The sequence below is a fragment of the Argopecten irradians genome, chromosome 1 (assembly GCF_041381155.1).
Source record: "Argopecten irradians isolate NY chromosome 1, Ai_NY, whole genome shotgun sequence".
Taxonomy (NCBI): Eukaryota; Metazoa; Mollusca; class Bivalvia; order Pectinida; family Pectinidae; genus Argopecten; species Argopecten irradians.
The window spans coordinates 42,095,940-42,115,375 of record NC_091134.1 but is presented as its reverse complement, the minus strand read 5'-3'; the positions used below and the strand labels follow the sequence as shown (position 1 = coordinate 42,115,375).

General features: G+C 35.2%; 1 protein-coding gene across 5 annotated transcripts in view; it reads right to left on the bottom strand.

Moving 5' to 3' along the window:
• The window catches only part of LOC138328463 (sulfotransferase 4A1-like), a 28,776-nt gene that overhangs the window by 7,057 nt on the left and 2,283 nt on the right, over positions 1 to 19,436 (bottom strand). For 2 of the 5 annotated variants that reach the window (XM_069275309.1, XM_069275297.1), the window contains exons 2-5: positions 17,088 to 17,273; positions 14,915 to 15,226; positions 12,906 to 13,003; positions 12,436 to 12,619 (exon numbers count right to left, since the gene is read on the bottom strand). In XM_069275309.1, coding sequence (XP_069131410.1) covers positions 12,436 to 12,619; positions 12,906 to 13,003; positions 14,915 to 15,226; positions 17,088 to 17,259 — 766 coding nt within the window. In that variant the 5' untranslated portion in view covers positions 17,260 to 17,273. Of the gene's footprint in view, positions 1 to 12,435; positions 12,620 to 12,905; positions 13,004 to 14,914; positions 15,227 to 17,087; positions 17,274 to 18,308; positions 18,594 to 19,436 lie in introns of those variants that run through there. The other 3 variants (XM_069275280.1, XM_069275288.1, XM_069275301.1) reach the window with 3 other exon arrangements.

Genomic DNA, 19,436 nt, shown 5'->3' with positions numbered 1-19,436 from the left:
CCACTCCCTACCACCCTCAGTCGGACGGTATGGTCGTGAGATTCAATAAGACATTGGTCACCATGTTAAGGGTCTTTGTGAATGAACGACACACTGACTGGGATAGACACTTACCTTATGTCATGATGGCATATCGGTCAACCGAACATGAGACTACATCCCATTCACCAAATTTTATGATGCTTGGAAGAGAGACATCTACTCCACTGGATCTACAATACTCCATGCCACGGAACTTGAAAGCCTTGCCACAGAACACATGGGCCTGGGAACTACAGGAGAAGATGGAAGATGCACATCAGTTGGTCAGAGGAAATGTCAAAGGCCAGATGTTGCGACAGAAAAAGCTGCATGACCAGAAACTTTCATGGCAACAGTTCAAAGCTGGTGATGATGTCTTTGTTTTCTTCCCTAATGTCAAGCCAGGGCAAAGCCCGAAGCTTGCTTGCCGCTGGAAAGGTCCATTCCGAGTGATATCAAAACTCACTGACGTGACTTATCGCGTACGTTGTGGGCGTAAGGGAAAGATGCAAGTCATTCATGTGGACCGCATGAAACAAAAGAAAACCCAGCAGTTACGAAATGAAAAGGCTGAAGATTTTGCAAAAGTAAAAGAGCAGCAGACACAGGTGAATGAGAGTTGCTTCGAGAGCAAGCAAGACCTAATTGGAGAGAATATGAACAATGCATTTGAGGAGAGTTCCTCTACCCTTATACCTGAATGTGAGACAGAGTTGAAGTGTAAGGATGAATGTCCGAAGGGTACAAAGACAGTACCACGACAAGGTCGTAGGCATAGGAAAGCACCTGTCAAACACTCCGACTATATCTTGTTTTAGTCACTGGATAGTTCAATATATGTATCAGACCTGGTAGAAAAAAAATTTTCATATATCAAAACTAGTTCATTGTTTGTAAATATGTTCGCTATGATTTTTTTTAATTCGGTTTTGATGATTTAGAAGCGTGGAAGCTTCAACCTCGAAGGCGTGGGTAATGTAATAAATAATAATAAACACATACCGATCAGGCATCGCTGTATATTTGTTTACAACATGTGTGCGTCCGGGTTTCCTGTTTGTTGTCTCGGTGTATTACACGCTTGGCTAGTCAAAGACACGCCAGAATTGTTTGCAAATATAAACACAACTCTAATGGGCTGGGAAGGTTTGCTAATGATTATTTGTGGTGACTGGAATACCGTTCAGGATAGGAATATTGATACATGTAATATAATTAGAAACAATAATCCAAAGTGTCAGGAAAGTATAAGAAAATCTTATAGAAACTTTCGATCTTGTAGACCCATGGAGAAATTTTAACCCAGAACATAGAACTTTTACATGGCGACAAAAAACCCCTATCAGACAAAGCAGGTTAGACTAATGTTTGGTAACAAATGGCATATTTACTAAGACCAAATCATCATCAATTCTTCCAGGCTATCGAACAGACCATTCATGTATTTTGTTAGATATCAATCTTGATAATAGTCAGAGAGGGAAGGGCTACTGGAAACATAATGTTAAATTGTTAGGTGACACAGAATATGTTGATTTAGTTTAAAATGTATTAATGAAACGTTAGATGAATATATTACGAGTGGGAATAAACAGGATTTGGAGAATGCAACATTTCGAATAAACTCGCAATTACTTTTTGAAATACTGAAGATGAAAATCAGGTCTTTGACTATCCTTTATTCTGGAAATAAAACACGTGAACTGAAGAGGCAAGAGAAAAGTTTAGAGAGTGATATTGCAGAAGTAGAATTAGAAGTTAACCAAAGACCATCAAGATATATCTTATCTGATTTGGAGAATAAAAAGCAATTACTAGAAAACATACGCAGAGATGAAATAAAAGGTGTCATGTTCAGATCTAAAGCCACGTGGTATGAAGATGGTGAAAAAAATTCCAACTACTTTTGTAATCTAGAGAGAAGAAATTATGTAAATAAAACAATTTGTGAATTGATATCAGAATCTGGAGATTTGCTTGAAGATATGGGTGAAATTCTAAAAGAAGAAGCTAACTTTCTTAATAATTTGTATCAATCAAATAATAGGGAAAAAACAAACCAGGTTTATTATACATGATCGATTTTAAGAAAGCGTTTGACTCTATACAGTGGGATTTCATAGATAAAGCCATGGAAAGCTTTAATTTTGGGGATTCAATTAGAAGATGGTTTAAAGTCTTATATAATAATTCAAAAAGTTGTGTTATAAATAATGGATTTATGTCAAAATTGTTCAGTCTTCATCGTGGTTGTCGTCAAGGCGATCCACTCTCTCCTTATATTTTTATTATAGGTGTTGAAATTCTTTCTTTATCTCTTAAAGCCAGATGTAAAACCACTGAGAATTTTGAATAAAACGTTCCCTTTAGGCCAGTATGCGGATGACGCTTATATATTATTAGATGGTTCCAGCCAATCTTTATATGCCACTGTTGAAATACTAAAGTTATTCTCAATATTATCAGGGTTAAAAATAAATACAATGAAGTCTAATATCTATTGGCTAGGTAGTAAAAAATATTCAGAATTTGCCAAGATTTGAATTTGTCTTGATCCACACAAAACTTTAAACTATTAGGAATCACATTCTCATTAAATTTGGATGACATGGAAAGACTTAATTACACAGGCAAATTAAGAGACACTGAACGGAATCTTAAATTTTGGTTAAAAAGAGATCTCTCATTAATTGGTAGAATAACAGTGATAAAATTTATTATTATTCCAAAATATGTTCAATATGTTCATTTATTTAGTTCTTTTCCAAATCCATCTGCTAACACTATTAATAAGCTTAATAGTATATTTTACAAATTCATCTGCAATTATAAAGTTGAAAAAGTAAAAAGAGACACATTGGTTGGTTTAAAAGAGGATGGAGAGCTTAAAATGATTCATACAAATTCTTTTATAAAATATTTGAAATTAAAATGGTTGAACAGATTACTGGACAATACGGATGCACCCTGGAAATCATTAGTGCCAAATATTTTTCCATTAGATCCAAATATTGCTGTCCAGTTAAATGCAGACACATTGAAAATGGTAGGGAAACATATAAAAAATAAGTTCTGGCAAGATGTTATTTTTGCATTATCTGAGGTCCAGGATAATTCAGAAACTTTAGAAGAATGACTTAATGAGGATGTTTTAAATTTTCTTCCTTTTAATGAAATCCGCCAGGGTATTGGATGGAAGCCTTTCGGTCTTAATAAGGTTGTAGATCTTTTTAAAAATGATATTTTAAAAACCTGGCAGGATGTACACGATATTCCAGGATTAGGTTTTTTTACAGTTTTATGCACTTATCAATAAAATTAATCCAGTATGGAAAGATGAATATGTAAGAAGGGTTACACAAGGAGAAAACGTAGAAGCTCGTAGAACTAGTAAAAGCACTATACATAAAATAAAGTTCAATGTCAATTTGAAATTTATTTGTGAAAAACTTGTAAAACTTATATTTATAAAACCAATGAAGAGTCGAGAAAAGTAGAGAATTAAATTAAATTTAAGGGATACCTTCAACATGGATGCATATATATCTGTATTTCAATACACACAAGAAACAAAGTTACAAGCTTTCCAGTATAAGATTCACCATAGAATACTACCAACAAAATCATTTCTTTTTAACATAAAGTTGGAAGACCATAATCTATGTTCATTCTGTAGTAGAGAAGAAGAATCATTGGAACACATCCTCTTCAACAGCTATTTCTCTAATGAACTTATACAGGAATTTAATGCATGGTACTGTGAAAATGATGAAGTTGAACATTTTTTAATTTTAAGTGAATCTGATGTCATATTTGGAAATGCTAATTTTAAAAACAGACTAAACCACTTTTTGTTACTGATAAAATACCATATCTATACATACAAATGTAAAAACGTACTTCCTCTCTTTCAGCAGAAACATATATCAGTTATGTAAATTGTCCTTCACAGAAGTCATCAAATTAGAAAAGTACATTTCAAAAAAGCAACAGACTGAGCAAGTTTTTCTGGAAAAATGGGGGCCATTTGCTTTAATTTAAGTACCTATATATATAGCTAGTTTATGAATTATCCATGTCAGAGTGCTTTCCTCTTATGTTGTGAATTAATAATTGAATAACACTGTGCGCCTGTTATGTATGATAAAATGACTATGTTTTGATGATTTCTGAATATTTTTAATCTTCTTCAATATTAGTGGAATTATATGAATCTGTATTTATGTCTAAAAACTGATATACATCTGTAATAAACAGTCATTTATATTATGTTATACTTGTGATATATACAAGATACAGTGCACATAATCGGCGCAAACGTAATATTTTTTTGTTGTTATAATATATATATATGCAGATTATCTGTACCAGAGAGGGTCTGAACCATCTACAATCAACCAATTATAATTAATTTATATATAATTATATCAACCATGGCAATTATTATTATTATTATTATTATTTTATTTTTTATTATTATTATTATTATAACTACTTATTTATTTATTTGTTTTTCATTTATAAATTTACTTATTTTATTTATTTATTAACCTATTTATTTTTATGAATTTATCATTCAGTTATTTTCATACTTATTCCTATTTTTTGTTTATATACTCTTTATGTTTTTTGGTTTGTGTAAACATACATGTATGAAAGAATGATAATGTGAAACAGATGGAGTGAGAGTCAGGATAAATGTTTTGTTAATGTTGAATATGTAAGTTATGTACTTGAGAATAAAAGGGTTGAGAGTTGTTTGTGTGTTTAGGTGGGAATGAATGTGTGTGTGATGATTGAGAGCCCTGGTGTGTGGGGACATTTGTTTGTAAGGAGGCTGACCCCAGGGCCCCAACCCTGGCAGTTTCTATGATAGAATAGTGATTATCCCAAAAAAAAAACGTCTAAGTATAGCTCAATGATAGTGCAGTATGCTAAAATAGTCTTGGCGCCGCATTAATTTTTTTTCCACCTAAAAAAACAACGATTCTAAAACGTCAAGGTATGACAGCAAAATATACTGTTTCATATTTGGCAATACGTTCATATTGGATATGAAGGATAGGAATATTCTACCCTCGGGATCACAAAATGTTGTAAAACCCGAGGCTTATACTTCACATCCCGATATGAAAGAGTTTAATAATATGTTCTTGACATTAAATGTTTCATAATGATTTAGATTGTTATTTGGCACAGTGCAACGAGTTAAACAAATTCATACTGTTCAATTTTTTGAAATCCTGTATTTGTAGCATTTAACATTTTTTTTGGAAATTACAGAGACAGAAAAGGGTTAATTCTTTCCTAGAGGGTAGGACGGGGATATACTACCCCATCAACCAGAGATATCTGTACTTTCAGTGAGGGTAAGAATTCTCTGTCTTTCCCAGGGCAGGACAGCCTGCACGTTTAGAACATATTCGCTTGGAACTTTAAAGAGGTTCTAGTAAAACGTCATATGCAAATAAACATTAACCTCCTGTGCAATTCAATTGGATATTCTAGATTGCCTTTGACCTTGCGCTTGTGCATTAGGAGCGTGCTGAAATTTGACCTAATGATAAGACGTTACATACATATGGGTTTAATACTCAGGTCGACTAAATTACCATATATGGAACAGACAAAAATTCCTGTGCAAGTTATTCCCCTTGTAGACATGCACGTGATTTGTACGCAAATTGGTCAATGGAAAGCATGATTTATGAATGGAATTCATTTACTACGCATAGCAACGCGTAGTATTTTCAGGGGGCACTGTCTTTAATTTCCCCTGCGAACCACAATTTTGATGATATAATTTTTAAATGAAATCCATCGTGTGTATTAATAAATCATAAACATTTTTACCGCAAGCCGATTTCGGGAAATGCAATAGTGATTTTAAATCAACATATATCTATAATAGAGCTAACAAAACAATCAATACGTGTTTAAATTTTCAATTTTAAAAGTGAAAACAAAATCATTAATTTATTATACTTTACGTATCTCGTCGACTACTACATGTACTTAATATGCATTATATCGAAATGCCCAAATATTTAGTAATATACATAATACATAACAAAATCTCTCAAATCATTTAAAATTTCTCTCTAAGTATTCTTTTCTTGCATTTTTTAAGTTTCATATCACATATTTCATATCGCACGAGAAAGTTATTCAATCTCTTTCTATAAAAACCACATTTTACCATGTGACCTTCTAAATACACGAAGAATTGCTTTAATTTATATGGTTATGTGTTACATGATTTCAAATATGTCGTCAAAAGATAAATATATAGATCTAGAGCGTATCTTAGATCGATCTGTTCGATTAATATCGCCTTATGCACAAGTCGTACACGACGTACGGATGTTCCCGGTAGTCAAGACATCTTCATAAACCTCTTCATCTATGAAGAGGGTATTTTAGAGAGTAATACATTCTGCTCATTTGAACCTTTCTGCGAATAGTCTTGTATGACCTATGTACACAGAACCCTGAAGTAGACGCTACTACAACTACATGTAACAGTCGACCGGATCCGTAAAGTGTCATAGATAAATTTTAATGTATATTTGATGAACATTTTTTTAATAATTTCATATCTTGTAAGTATATAGGTTATGTACATGTAGAGATAATGATAACCAGAAGTGCATTTTGTTTTATTAGTAATATAATTTAAAAAAAAATCTTTTCAAAATCGTACTGAAACAAACTGAAAATTAGTGTAACATTTGTAACGTATGATCAAAGTTTTTCTCCTGTATAATTTATTAGTGGATCTAAAAACCCTTAAGCACATACAAAGGTACATCTGCCTCTCTAATATTTGTTTCTGATTATTACAAACTCTGAATTCAAATCGTCATATTGCTGGAACGATATGCGGTGAATGTATCGTAAAAATGAAACAAAATACCATAAAAGTAAACTGAGAGCAAATCCAAAATAATTTGTGACAAATAAATTTTGTAGTGTATTTTGTATATTACTCCAACATTTGTTTATGGAGTTTGTTTATAGTGAAATTCAAGGTCTGATATCGTACTGATTATTTGGTTTGCATTAGCTGTAATAAAAAACAGTAAATTTAAATCATTATTGTTAAAAAATGCCAAATTTCCCGAAATCGGCGTGAGGTGAAAATGTTTATATTTTATTAATCCACACGATGGATTTCATTTAAAAATTAAATCATCAAAATTTTGGTTCGCAGTGGAAATTAAAGACAGTGTCCCCAGAAAATACTACGCGTTGCTATGCGTAGTAAACGAATCCCATTCATAAATCACACTTTCAATTGATCAATATCCGTATAAATCACGTGCATGACTACAAGGGGAATAACTCTTACAGGAATTTTGTCTGTTCCATATACATATGTATGGTAATTCAGTTGACCTGATACTGGCTGGTCTAATGCAACTCATGTTGCCTGAGGCTGTATTACATGGCTACCAATGCGATATAGACTTATAAAAGATGTGAACAACTGGATTTCCGTTGAAAATATAACGCAATTTTCATGTATGAAGAATTGACTAGTTGCGCTTTTTTCGAACTTATTACAAAATGGCCGGATATCATAGCTGTAAAATTGCAATAAAACGTCAAGGTATGACAGCAAAATACTGTTTCATATTTGGATATGAAGGATAGGGATATTCTACCCTCGGGATCACAAAATGTTGTAAAACCCGAGGCTTATCCTTCACATCCCGATATGAAAGAGTTTAATAATATGTTCTTGACTTTAAATGTTTCACAATGATTTAGATTGTTGTTTGGCACAGTGCAACGAGTTAAACAAATTGATACTGTTCAATTTTTTGAAATCCTGTATTTGTAGTATTTAACATTTTTTGGAAATTACAGGGACAGAAAAGGGTTAATTCTTTCCTAGAGGGTAGGACAGGGATATACTACCCCATCAACCAGAGATATCTGTACTTCCAGTGAGGGTAAGAATTCTCTGTCTTTCCCAGGGCAGGACAGCCTACACGTTTAGAACATATTCGCTTGGTACTGTAAACAGGTACTAGTAAAACGTCATATGCAAATAAACATTAACCTCCTGTGCAATTCAATTGGACATTCTAGATTGCCTTTGACCTTGCGCTTGTGCGTTAGGCGCGTGCTGAAATTTGACCTAATGATAAGACGTTACATACATTAGGTATAATACTGGCTGGTCTAATGCAACTCACGTTACCTGAGGCTGTATTACATGGCTACCAATGCGATATAGACTTGTGACGTCACGACGTCAACAAAATTACTATTTTCTCGGTTTTTTTTTCCAGAATCTTGGCTGGTTTTAAAATAAAAGATGTTAACAACTGGATTTCCGTTGAAAATATAACGCAATTTTCATGTATGGAGAATTGACTAGTTGCGCTTTTTTCGAACTTATTACAAAATGGCCGGATATCATAGCTGTAAAATTGCAATAAAACGTCAAGGTATGACAGCAAAATACTGTTTCATATTTGGATATGAAGGATAGGGATATTCTACCCTCGGGATCACAAAATGTTGTAAAACCCGAGGCTTATCCTTCACATCCCGATATGAAAGAGTTTAATAATATGTTCTTGACTTTAAATGTTTCACAATGATTTAGATTGTTGTTTGGCACAGTGCAACGAGTTAAACAAATTGATACTGTTCAATTTTTTGAAATCCTGTATTTGTAGTATTTAACATTTTTTTGGAAATTACAGTGACAGAAAAGGGTTAATTCTTTCCTAGAGGGTAGGACAGGGATATACTACCCCATCAACCAGAGATATCTGTACTTCCAGTGAGGGTAAGAATTCTCTGTCTTTCCCAGGGCAGGACAGCCTGCACGTTTAGAACATATTCGCTTGGTACTGTAAACAGGCACTAGTAAAACGTCATATGCAAATAAACATTAACCTCCTGTGCAATTCAATTGGATATTCTAGATTGCCTTTGACCTTGCGCTTGTGCATTGGGTGCGTGCTGAAATTTGACCAAATGATAATACGTAACATACATATGGGTATAATACTGGCTGGTCTAATGCAACTCATATTGCCTGAGGCTGTATTACATGGCTATCAATGCAATAGAGACTTGTGACGTCACGACGTCAACAAAATTACTATTTTCTCGAATTTTTTTTCCAGAATCTGGGCTGGTTTTACAATAAAAGATGTGAACAACTGGATTTCCGTTGAAAATATTACGCAATTTTCATGTATGGCGAATTGACTAGGTACGCTTTTTTCGAACTTATTACAAAATAGCCAGATATCATAGCTGTAAAATTGCAATAAAACGTCAAGGTATGACAGCAAAATACTGTTTCATATTTGGATATGAAAGATAGGTGTATTCTACCCTCGGGATCACAAAATGTTGTAAAACCCGAGGCTTATCCTTCACATCCCGATATGAAAGAGTTTAATAATATGTTCTTGACTTTAAATGTTTCACAATGATTTAGATTGTTGTTTGGCACAGTGCAACGAGTTAAACAAATTGATACTGTTCAATTTTTTGAAATCCTGTATTTGTAGCATTTAACATTTTTTGGATATTACAGGGACAGAAATGGGTTAATTCTTTCCTAGAGGGTAGGACAGGGATATACTACCCCATCAACCAGAGATATCTGTACTTCCAGTGAGGGTAAGAATTCTCTGTCTTTCCCAGTGCAGGACAGCCTGCACGTTTAGAACATATTCGCTTGGTACTGTAAACAGGTACTAGTAAAACGTCATATGCAAATAAACATTAACCTCCTGTGCAATTCAATTGGATATTCTAGATTGCCTTTGACCTTGCGCTTGTGCATTGGGTGCGTGCTGAAATTTGACCTAATGATAAGACGTTACATACATATGGGTATAATACTGGCTGGTCTAATGCAACTCATATTGCCTGAGGCTGTATTACATGGCTACCAATGCGATATAGACTTGTGACGTCACGACGTCAACAAAATTACTATTTTCTGGGAATTTTTTTTCAGAATCTGGGCTGGTTTTACAATAAAAGATGTGAACAACTGGATTTCCGTTGAAAATATAACGCAATTTTCATGTATGGAGAATTGACTAGTTGCGCTTTTTTCGAACTTATTACAAAATGGCCGGATATCATAGCTGTAAAATTGCAATAAAACGTCAAGGTATGACAGCAAAATACTGTTTCATATTTGGATATGAAGGATAGGGATATTCTACCCTCGGGATCACAAAATGTTGTAAAACCCGAGGCTTATCCTTCACATCCCGATATGAAAGAGTTTAATAATATGTTCTTGACTTTAAATGTTTCACAATGATTTAGATTGTTGTTTGGCACAGTGCAACGAGTTAAACAAATTGATACTGTTCAATTTTTTGAAATCCTGTATTTGTAGTATTTAACATTTTTTGGAAATTACAGGGACAGAAAAGGGTTAATTCTTTCCTAGAGGGTAGGACAGGGATATACTACCCCATCAACCAGAGATATCTGTACTTCCAGTGAGGGTAAGAATTCTCTGTCTTTCCCAGGGCAGGACAGCCTACACGTTTAGAACATATTCGCTTGGTACTGTAAACAGGTACTAGTAAAACGTCATATGCAAATAAACATTAACCTCCTGTGCAATTCAATTGGATTTTCTAGATTGCCTTTGACCTTGCGCTTGTGCATTAGGAGCGTGCTGAAATTTGACGTAATGATAAGACGTTACATACATATGGGTATAATACTGGCTGGTCTAATGCAACTCATATTGCCTGAGGCTGTATTACATGGCTACCAATGCGATATAGACTTGTGACGTCACGACGTCAACAAAATTACTATTTTCTCGGTTTTTTTTCCAGAATCTTGGCTGGTTTTAAAATAAAAGATGTGAACAACTGGATTTCCGTTGAAAATATAACGCAATTTTCATGTATGGAGAATTGACAAGTTGCGTTTTTTTCGAACTTATTACAAAATAGCCGGATATCATAGCTGTAAAACTGCAATAAAACGTCAAGGTATGACAGCAAAATACTGTTTCATATTTGGATATGAAAGATAGGTGTATTCTACCCTCGGGATCACAAAATGTTGTAAAACCCGAGGCTTATCCTTCACATCCCGATATGAAAGAGTTTAATAATATGTTCTTGACTTTAAATGTTTCACAATGATTTAGATTGTTGTTTGGCACAGTGCAACGAGTTAAACAAATTGATACTGTTCAATTTTTTGAAATCCTGTATTTGAAGCATTTAACATTTTTTGGAAATTACAGGGACAGAAAAGGGTTAATTCTTTCCTAGAGGGTAGGGCAGGGATATAATACCCAATCAATCGAAGATATCTGTACTTCCAGTGAGGGTAGGAATTCTCTGTCTTTCCCAGGGCAGGACAGCCTGCACGTTTAGAACATATTCGCTTGGTACTGTAAACAGGTACTAGTAAAACGTCATATGCAAATAGACATTAACCTCCTGTGCAATTCAATTGGACATTCTAGATTGCCTTTGACCTCGCGCTTGTGCATTAGGAGCGTGCTGAAATTCGACCTAATGATAACCGTAGTCGGAAGTCAAGCTGCCTTCACTTTATCCGGTGAAATGACTGCTTTAATGGTTTTGATACAATACATGTTATTATTTATTTGACCTTTAGCATTTCAAATTAATTCTAATAATTTTAATCTCTATCGTCGTTGGAGATTCACAACAGTATAACCCTCGGTAAGCCTCGGGTTAGACAGTAGTAAATATAGAGCTTTGCCAGACCGACTCTCAATGTATAGAAATATCCAATCATTCTAACCAGTCCTATAGAAATATCTGAACATCCGGTGAGGATAAGACTGCTCTGCCTTACCTAGGGCAACATAGCCTGCACGCTTAGAACATATTAGCATGAAGAAGCGAAAGTTAAAAAACGTCTATGTAAAAACAAAAAACAAAAAAAACCCACAAAAAACCCCATCGACATTAACATGGACAGTCCAAGTATTTTAAAATAACGTAAAGCCTTGTTTGGCATAGTGCAGGGAGTTTTACGAAGTTCTTGACAAAGCAAAAAAGAGAAATCTCCAATTTCAAAAAATACAGTCTGGTTAATAAATATTTGTCTTGATTTTTAACACTGCGTATTTGTGATTTCCTTTTGAACTAATAGGGGAAGAAAAAAGATGATTTCCTATTTAGTGAGTAGGACAAGGAAATATTTACCCTCCGAGGAGATTCACGACATTATCAGCCTTGAGTTAGACAGTTGTGAATCTCTTCGGGTAGATATTTCTCTGTCCCACTCTCAAGGTAGGGAAATACCCAACTAGGAGGTAAACACATAGTATTTTCATTAATGAACAAATGACTATGAGAATATTAGTATACATTCATTTTGCCATTTTCCACCGACTATCCATCATTAAAAGTTACCCACCTTTCCTGTAGATAGGAAGTCGACCTTCCTCAGACATGTGCTTCCATCGATCATTAGGGGCCGTTTTCTCGTGACTTTCTTTCAATTTGTCAAACTGAATATTTTCCGAGACCGACCGCAGGAACTCCTCGTCATGATCAAGCTCCAAGAACTTTGCTAATTTGACCACATTAGCAAATGTGTTCTGTAATATCGAGTATTGAATGTCTAGGTTAGTTATTGAAAACTTACAACGTATCTTGAATACGAATTATCGTTGGTTTTATATTGGTCATGTAGTTTTTGAAGCAGATTTGCATTGTCAATATATCACCACCCAATCAGATGATAGCTCTAGAAATTGTCTTTAGAGATTGAATCACATGACACAAAGCAAGACTACACGTGAAGCTTGCGACAAACTGCCTTGACGAATATTCGTACTTGTAGGCTTTTCTGTTTATCTCCGTGATTTATAGGAATAAAGTCACCTGTTTCAAGTCGTGGTATGACAGACAAAGGAAGTTAGGAGTTTTCCATTCCTCCATGTCTTTTATCCACGAAAACCATGATCCATTCCCAAGGAAGCCTATCAAAATGCATAAAGGTCTTAAGTTAAAAACAAGGTATAGAATAAAAGAATGGAAGCCGTCGCCAAAAGTAATAAGACCTAAAGTGTAACATAATATACTATGGCAAGGAAATGAGATATTTCCATTTGCTCGGGACTGATACTATATATACTTACCTAGCAAAAAGGGAAGGTGCGATATCATAATTATATCTCCCGTTGGTGTAGTGTTATGTGGAAAAAATGTTTCGTGACATAATGACGCAGTACGCTTTTTTGTGCGTACTCGCATAGTTCCGGAATAAAACCCCCTATTGTATCAGGTAGGGCTTTAGAATTGTACCTGCTGCCCCTATTGCATGATCGTAAAAGGCGACTTAATTTAGGATCTTAACTTTTCTCTTCTTCCTAACTGACTTTATGTTTCCTAATGCCTTGGCACCGCCTAATTTTAGGCATTGAGTTGAGCGTTCGCCCCTGTGAGGAAGGCTCTGGGTTCTGTCCCCTGGCCGAAACACACCAAAGTCTATAAAAGTGGTAGTTTCTGCATCACGCTCAGCAAACAAGGAGTGGGACGACTGGCTCTCCCGTTGTCAGTATAATGTGACCGGGTGGGGTGTGTTGCTTGTTGTCTTCGGCGGCATGCTTCAGTGATATAGCACTATGAAAAGAGCAACAGTTCCACTATACAAGAAGATACAACACGAACATACCACAGTCTCCCAAAACACGCATCTCCCACTTCACACACGCTACATATTGCATACATAGGAGGCCGTCCTGACATGACCCTGGCTGTTATTAGGACATTGAAATAATCAATCCAACACACAAACCTATTGTTCTTTTATTCGCAACAACAATTCTAGTTATAAGTTTAAAATGTTGAATATCCTAATGATAGGACATAATGATTAAAATAATGGAAGTGTACTGATGATTTTACGTTTATTTCTATTGACTTTAATTATTTTTACTGTGAAAGACGAGGCCCTAAAGGAGCACCACGACCACTCAGTGATAAGCAAATTATTTTGTGTAAAGATACATTAGGGTCAGCTGCATATTGTATGCTATTCGGAATATCCGATTTTTTCTGCGCTCAAATTAAATTCAGAGGTCAAAGGTCAAAAGGTGAAAATTCACATTTTCATTATTTAGTCCTTATTAATTAAATTATAGAATATAGATAACATTTTTTGCAGGTTTTGCCTGTAAATAATGGGTTTGTGTAGTTCAGTTAAGAAAACTGATGAAAAATTCAATAAGTAGGTCACAGATACCTAGTTAAGCATTTATTCTATTCTAACATTAAAAACTTTAATAGTTTTGCTAAACATTAGGATTTTTCAAAGATTTGATGGCATAAAATTGACGTTTAGTACTCCATAAGGATCTTGACATGAAGTACATAAGATGACTACATTCTAGGATCATATTGTCTAGGTTACTTGTACGCTGTTTTCCCATGTAAAAAGCAGGATTTTAAATTATTTAGACTTGTTTTATGAGCTTAATTCCAAGCAACCCTTCACTGAGTCGGAATGTTAGAATTTTGCCTGCTGCCCAACTGCATGATTGTGAAAGGCGCCTAAATTTGAAATCTTAATTTTGCGGTTATTGAGATGAAATAGTTTACATTTTTTAACCATTCCATTGCTTCAGAGTGACGCTTAGACCTTAATATAAGTTTTGTAATGATTTGATTTTGGTAATAACTATAACAGTGAGTCCACATGATAGGTTATATCAAACATTGCTTGTTTGTTTGATTATTTTAACGTCCTATCAACAGCCAGGGTCATGATTAAAAGATTAACAGAAAACAGAAATGTAAGCATAAACTGCCTTCTTTGGGGATTCATGGTTCTATAATTCTCCCAGGATCGCAGACAAACTATCTAATATCGTAATTGCATAAAATCTTACATTCCTCCGAAATAAATCTCTTCAAGAAGCCTTCAAAATTTCCCTGGTAACCGAGGTCTCCCATCTTTTGCATCATGTGATGCATAGATACCACAAGATCCTTCGGATTACGTGTGAGTGTGACGATTTTCCCTTTTCCGAGCTTCATCTGTTCTGGAAGAAACCGATAACGCAAATGGGAGACGAGAGTTCTTGGTGACGGCATGTCCTCAATCTTTTTTAAATCATCGAATTCTATTCCTAGCCCTGTTCCGTGGTATTTCAATGATCCTGATCGTAGCATCAAGATTGTGTTTAAAAGCCAATGTGTACCTGAAATAAGGGGAACACAAATGTATTCATGACCGTTAACGTTGTATTCCAACATTAAAGTAGGGCGATGTTTGTGAAGGAACACATTCACGATCTGATAAACAATGAAGGGAAGGTCAAATCTTTAAGACTGTTTTAATTCAATCATTTGAATATATGTAGGTTTTCAGTAATAAAATGCATATCAACATAATAATACATATGGAATTAAAATGAAACGCGACAACCCTCTACCCCTGTAAAAAGGAGGGCTGAAGTTGGTTGCGAGTTCCATCTCCAGATGGATATGTCAGGTGATCAGGATTGCTTATGAGCAGTCTAATTATCAATCTGGGGCGAAATTCAAGGAGATGGCCCATGAGGTTAGAGCCCTTGCGGCTTCTTTGGCTCTCCATAATGGGTCCTGGTTCCAGGACATCATGTCTGCTGCCTTTTGGCGTGGTCAGACTACTTTCAATGACTTTTACCTACGACCCCTGTCCTCTCATTCTAATTGACTGTTTTCCTAGGATCCCGTTGTGGCGGCCAAGTCTGTGAATGTTCCTCCTCAGCAGATATTATATGTATTTGTAGTTTTTAACTTATGCGAGCAGGCATCACAATGGTACACCTTTTTCATGGGGAGGTATATAAAAAATGAATGAGAATAATTCGAACCCAGTTATTTTCACTAAAAAGAAATAAATTATTACGGTTATTGGGAACTGCCTTATGCATAAAACATGTGAACTAGCCTTTGGATGTTTACTGGATCAGGGATTTTTTTTTAATTATTGGGGTTGGTGGTCATCTCGCTTATTCTGCTAAAAACCATAAATATATCCTTTTACAATGCACATATGTTTAGAAAAGAGTCTGTTCAATTCAGAATGACTGTTACAATGTGTGTTGACAGAATATTTGGAGTTTTAATTTATTGGATTTTTTTTTATGATTTTTTTTCTTCTGCATTTTCTTTTCGGTGTGTGTGTGGGGGAGGCGGGGGGGCTCTATTTTTCGCACCTCACTCATGCAATACATATTTTTATAGTACACATGTGTTTACACAAGGGTTAGTGCAATTCGAAATGACTGTTACAAGCTGTTTTGTCCATCAATTATTTTACTTGTGATGTAAATTATGACATTTATCGATTTTTTAGGGAAAAAAGCTGAAAATTTCATTGTTTTCCAGTCATTTCACAAAATTGAGAAGACGCAACGCCATTATTATGATTTAATCGTATTCAGCATGATTCAACAATCATATTTAAAAATGTGTTTATTTGCCTCTGTGTGTTGTCTGGTTCTCTATCTATGCGCGTGTATACGAATGTGTCATTTTGGCCATTTTTGCTAATTTTTTATGGAGGGGGGGGGGGGGTTCCCTCTCTTTTTCCGACCTCATTGATGCGATACATCTTTTTATAGTACACATATGTTTACACAAGGGTTGGTTCAGTTCGAAATGACTGTTACAAGGTGATTTGTCCATCATCTTTTCACTTGTGATAAAAATTAGGATATTTATCGATTTTTAGGGGGAAAAGGGTGAAAATTTCATTATCTTTCCGTCATTTCACAAAAGTGAGAAGACGTAACGTCAGTATTATGATTTAATCGTATTCAGCATGTTTCAATCATATCACAAAATGTGTTTATTTGCCTCTGAATGTTGTCTGGTTCTCTATCTATGCACATATATGCGAATATATCATATTGGCCATTTTCGATACCTGAAATCCAAGATGGCCGCCATATGACCCCCATGGGACATTAGTTGTCAATGGCAACAAGCATAAAATGAAACTATACATCATACCCTATTTCTCCTCCCCCACTATAAGCATCAGGGTCAAATACCTGATCACTTCATACTTACCAGACTTTGGGAAAATACCAATGAGAACATCGTCCTCTCTGACGTTGAAATTGGCGACTTCCTCCAGTCGGTCTCGAACATTTCCAACAACTTCTTGGAGAAAGGGATATCCTTTATACCGTTTATAGGTGTATTTGTTATTCTGCTCATCCACAATGGTTACAAGATCCATGGCAACAGCTGAAACTGACAAGGGCGCGAAATATGCAACGTATTCTATGTGAGGAATGAAAAAAAATGTGGCGTAAAGTAAAACTCCACCGTTTGTTTGACGGTTTGTTGCACCTTACCCGCAATCGAATTCTTAATATTTCATAGAACGAAAAAGTAGTTTTTTGTCGAATTTCGATATTGTGGTTAGAATCGTAGTGCAACCGTGTAACTTGGAGGATGGTATATCCACGTAAGTAAGGAAGTCCTTGATACACAGTATTAAAGTTGGTTGGTATAAAATCACCCTTTTTTAAAACAAATGGTTTTCCATTAATATTAAGATGTTATCACGGGTACAGTGCACCAAACTGCAGAACAATCAGTTCAGTATAACGTTTGTTACGTTTGCACATTTTCTACCTGAACCGGGCCTGACATTTGAACTATATGGTTCCATTTGATCACACAAGGCTTCCCCACAATGTCACTATAGGGATCAACCAACTAAATAAAAAAGACCTTCGAAATGGCCCCTGTGTATACAAGATTGAGCCCAGGATAGAATTTTAATCCGGCCGCTGATTAGCTGGCTAATTATGGATTTCAAAAGTAAAAATGTTTTCTGACAGGTAATTATTCCTAGATAACCATAATATCAATTTGGAAATTCGTATTTAGATTTAGGTTCAAAATATCAATTTTGATAATGAATAGGTAAAAACATTAGAATATCCGGATATTTTAGTGCAAAATGCGCCTGATTTCAATAAAGCTACCCTGGTTGGAGTTTGAGCAGAAGGACCCAAACTTTTTTTTCTATCTAGTGTTATATGAGAACCTAGACTTTAATTATAGAACACAATACCTAACTAATATTTCTTTGTTTTAATAATACAGTACAAAACTTTAACAAAGTTTAACACTGTGGTCTATGTAAAATCATTTAGTTGGTTGCTCTCTATAGCTAAATTATTGTTTCATGATTACTACATTAGGTCCTAATTCTTATCCATTATAAAGTTTTTCTACAAAAATGCACATGCTGAACATCATTATTGAGGTATTTACTTTCCTCTGAGTCGAGTCTTCTTCTGTTTCTGCCGACGATGTCAGTGAATACTGACCTTGTTACATGTATAAGGCTGTGTCATTATACTGGATATGTGAGCAGGGCTTAGATACATTTGGGGCATTTTACGTCAAATGTCAGACACTTTGTGTTCACAGAGTAGCCAGTGTGAGCCATATGACCCGCTGGCATTCTAGCTCATTAAATAAAATTAGGCTGCTGCAATTGCCCCATTTTGTCTAACTGTAGATAAATGGCTTTGTGGAGTAACGGGAAACCTGTGTCAGCCAACCTTTATAGGGTCAACCGACCAGAAAATGTTAAAAATAGCAAGTTGTGTCACAAACCATTGATATATGAAGTAAGAAACAGATATAGCACGATCAACAAAATACTGATAGCTATACTGATTGATAAGTGATATTTCAAAGCGTTTAAGATTCTATTGACAGTCAGGTTATTTTTAAGGACGTGCCAGATTGGGTGGTGGAGAAAACCCGGACAATCAGATTATTTTTAAGGACGTGCCAGATTGGGTGGTGGAGAAAACCCGGATAAAAACTTCCGACCAGCGGCCAGAACCTGGCAACTGCCCCAGATGGAGGACTTGTGATAATATGTCGACCACATGCCATCCTCGGCCCACTGGTACAATATGTATATACACGTATAGTTTAACTGGGGTAGACAAATAATGGATTGGATGGGTTATTGAGAGAATTATATGAGATTGGCCTTGGAGATTGGAAAGGTTTATGTATTCAGATCCACAAGATTTGTAGTGATTACGATGCAATCTTTATATTTTCACTTCGCTACGCCTCCATGAAACTAGACAACTTCGATCACTTCATTTGCCATTGATAATGTTTGGTCACGCGCTGACCTCTTGCCGGCGTGAAAATACATTTTGACATTGTTTACACTGTGTGAACTTTTACGTTTGGTTTTGTTAAGTCGAATTCGGTCAAACAAGTGCTCCCTTTAAAAGTACAACAATCTTTGAGTCAACAGTAATACCCAAGGTTAGGCCTGACGCATACATATTTTTTTTATCAACTTAGCTATGCTCAAATACACCTAGACGAGATATATAGGCGTACCAGATATCAATAGTTTAGACATGG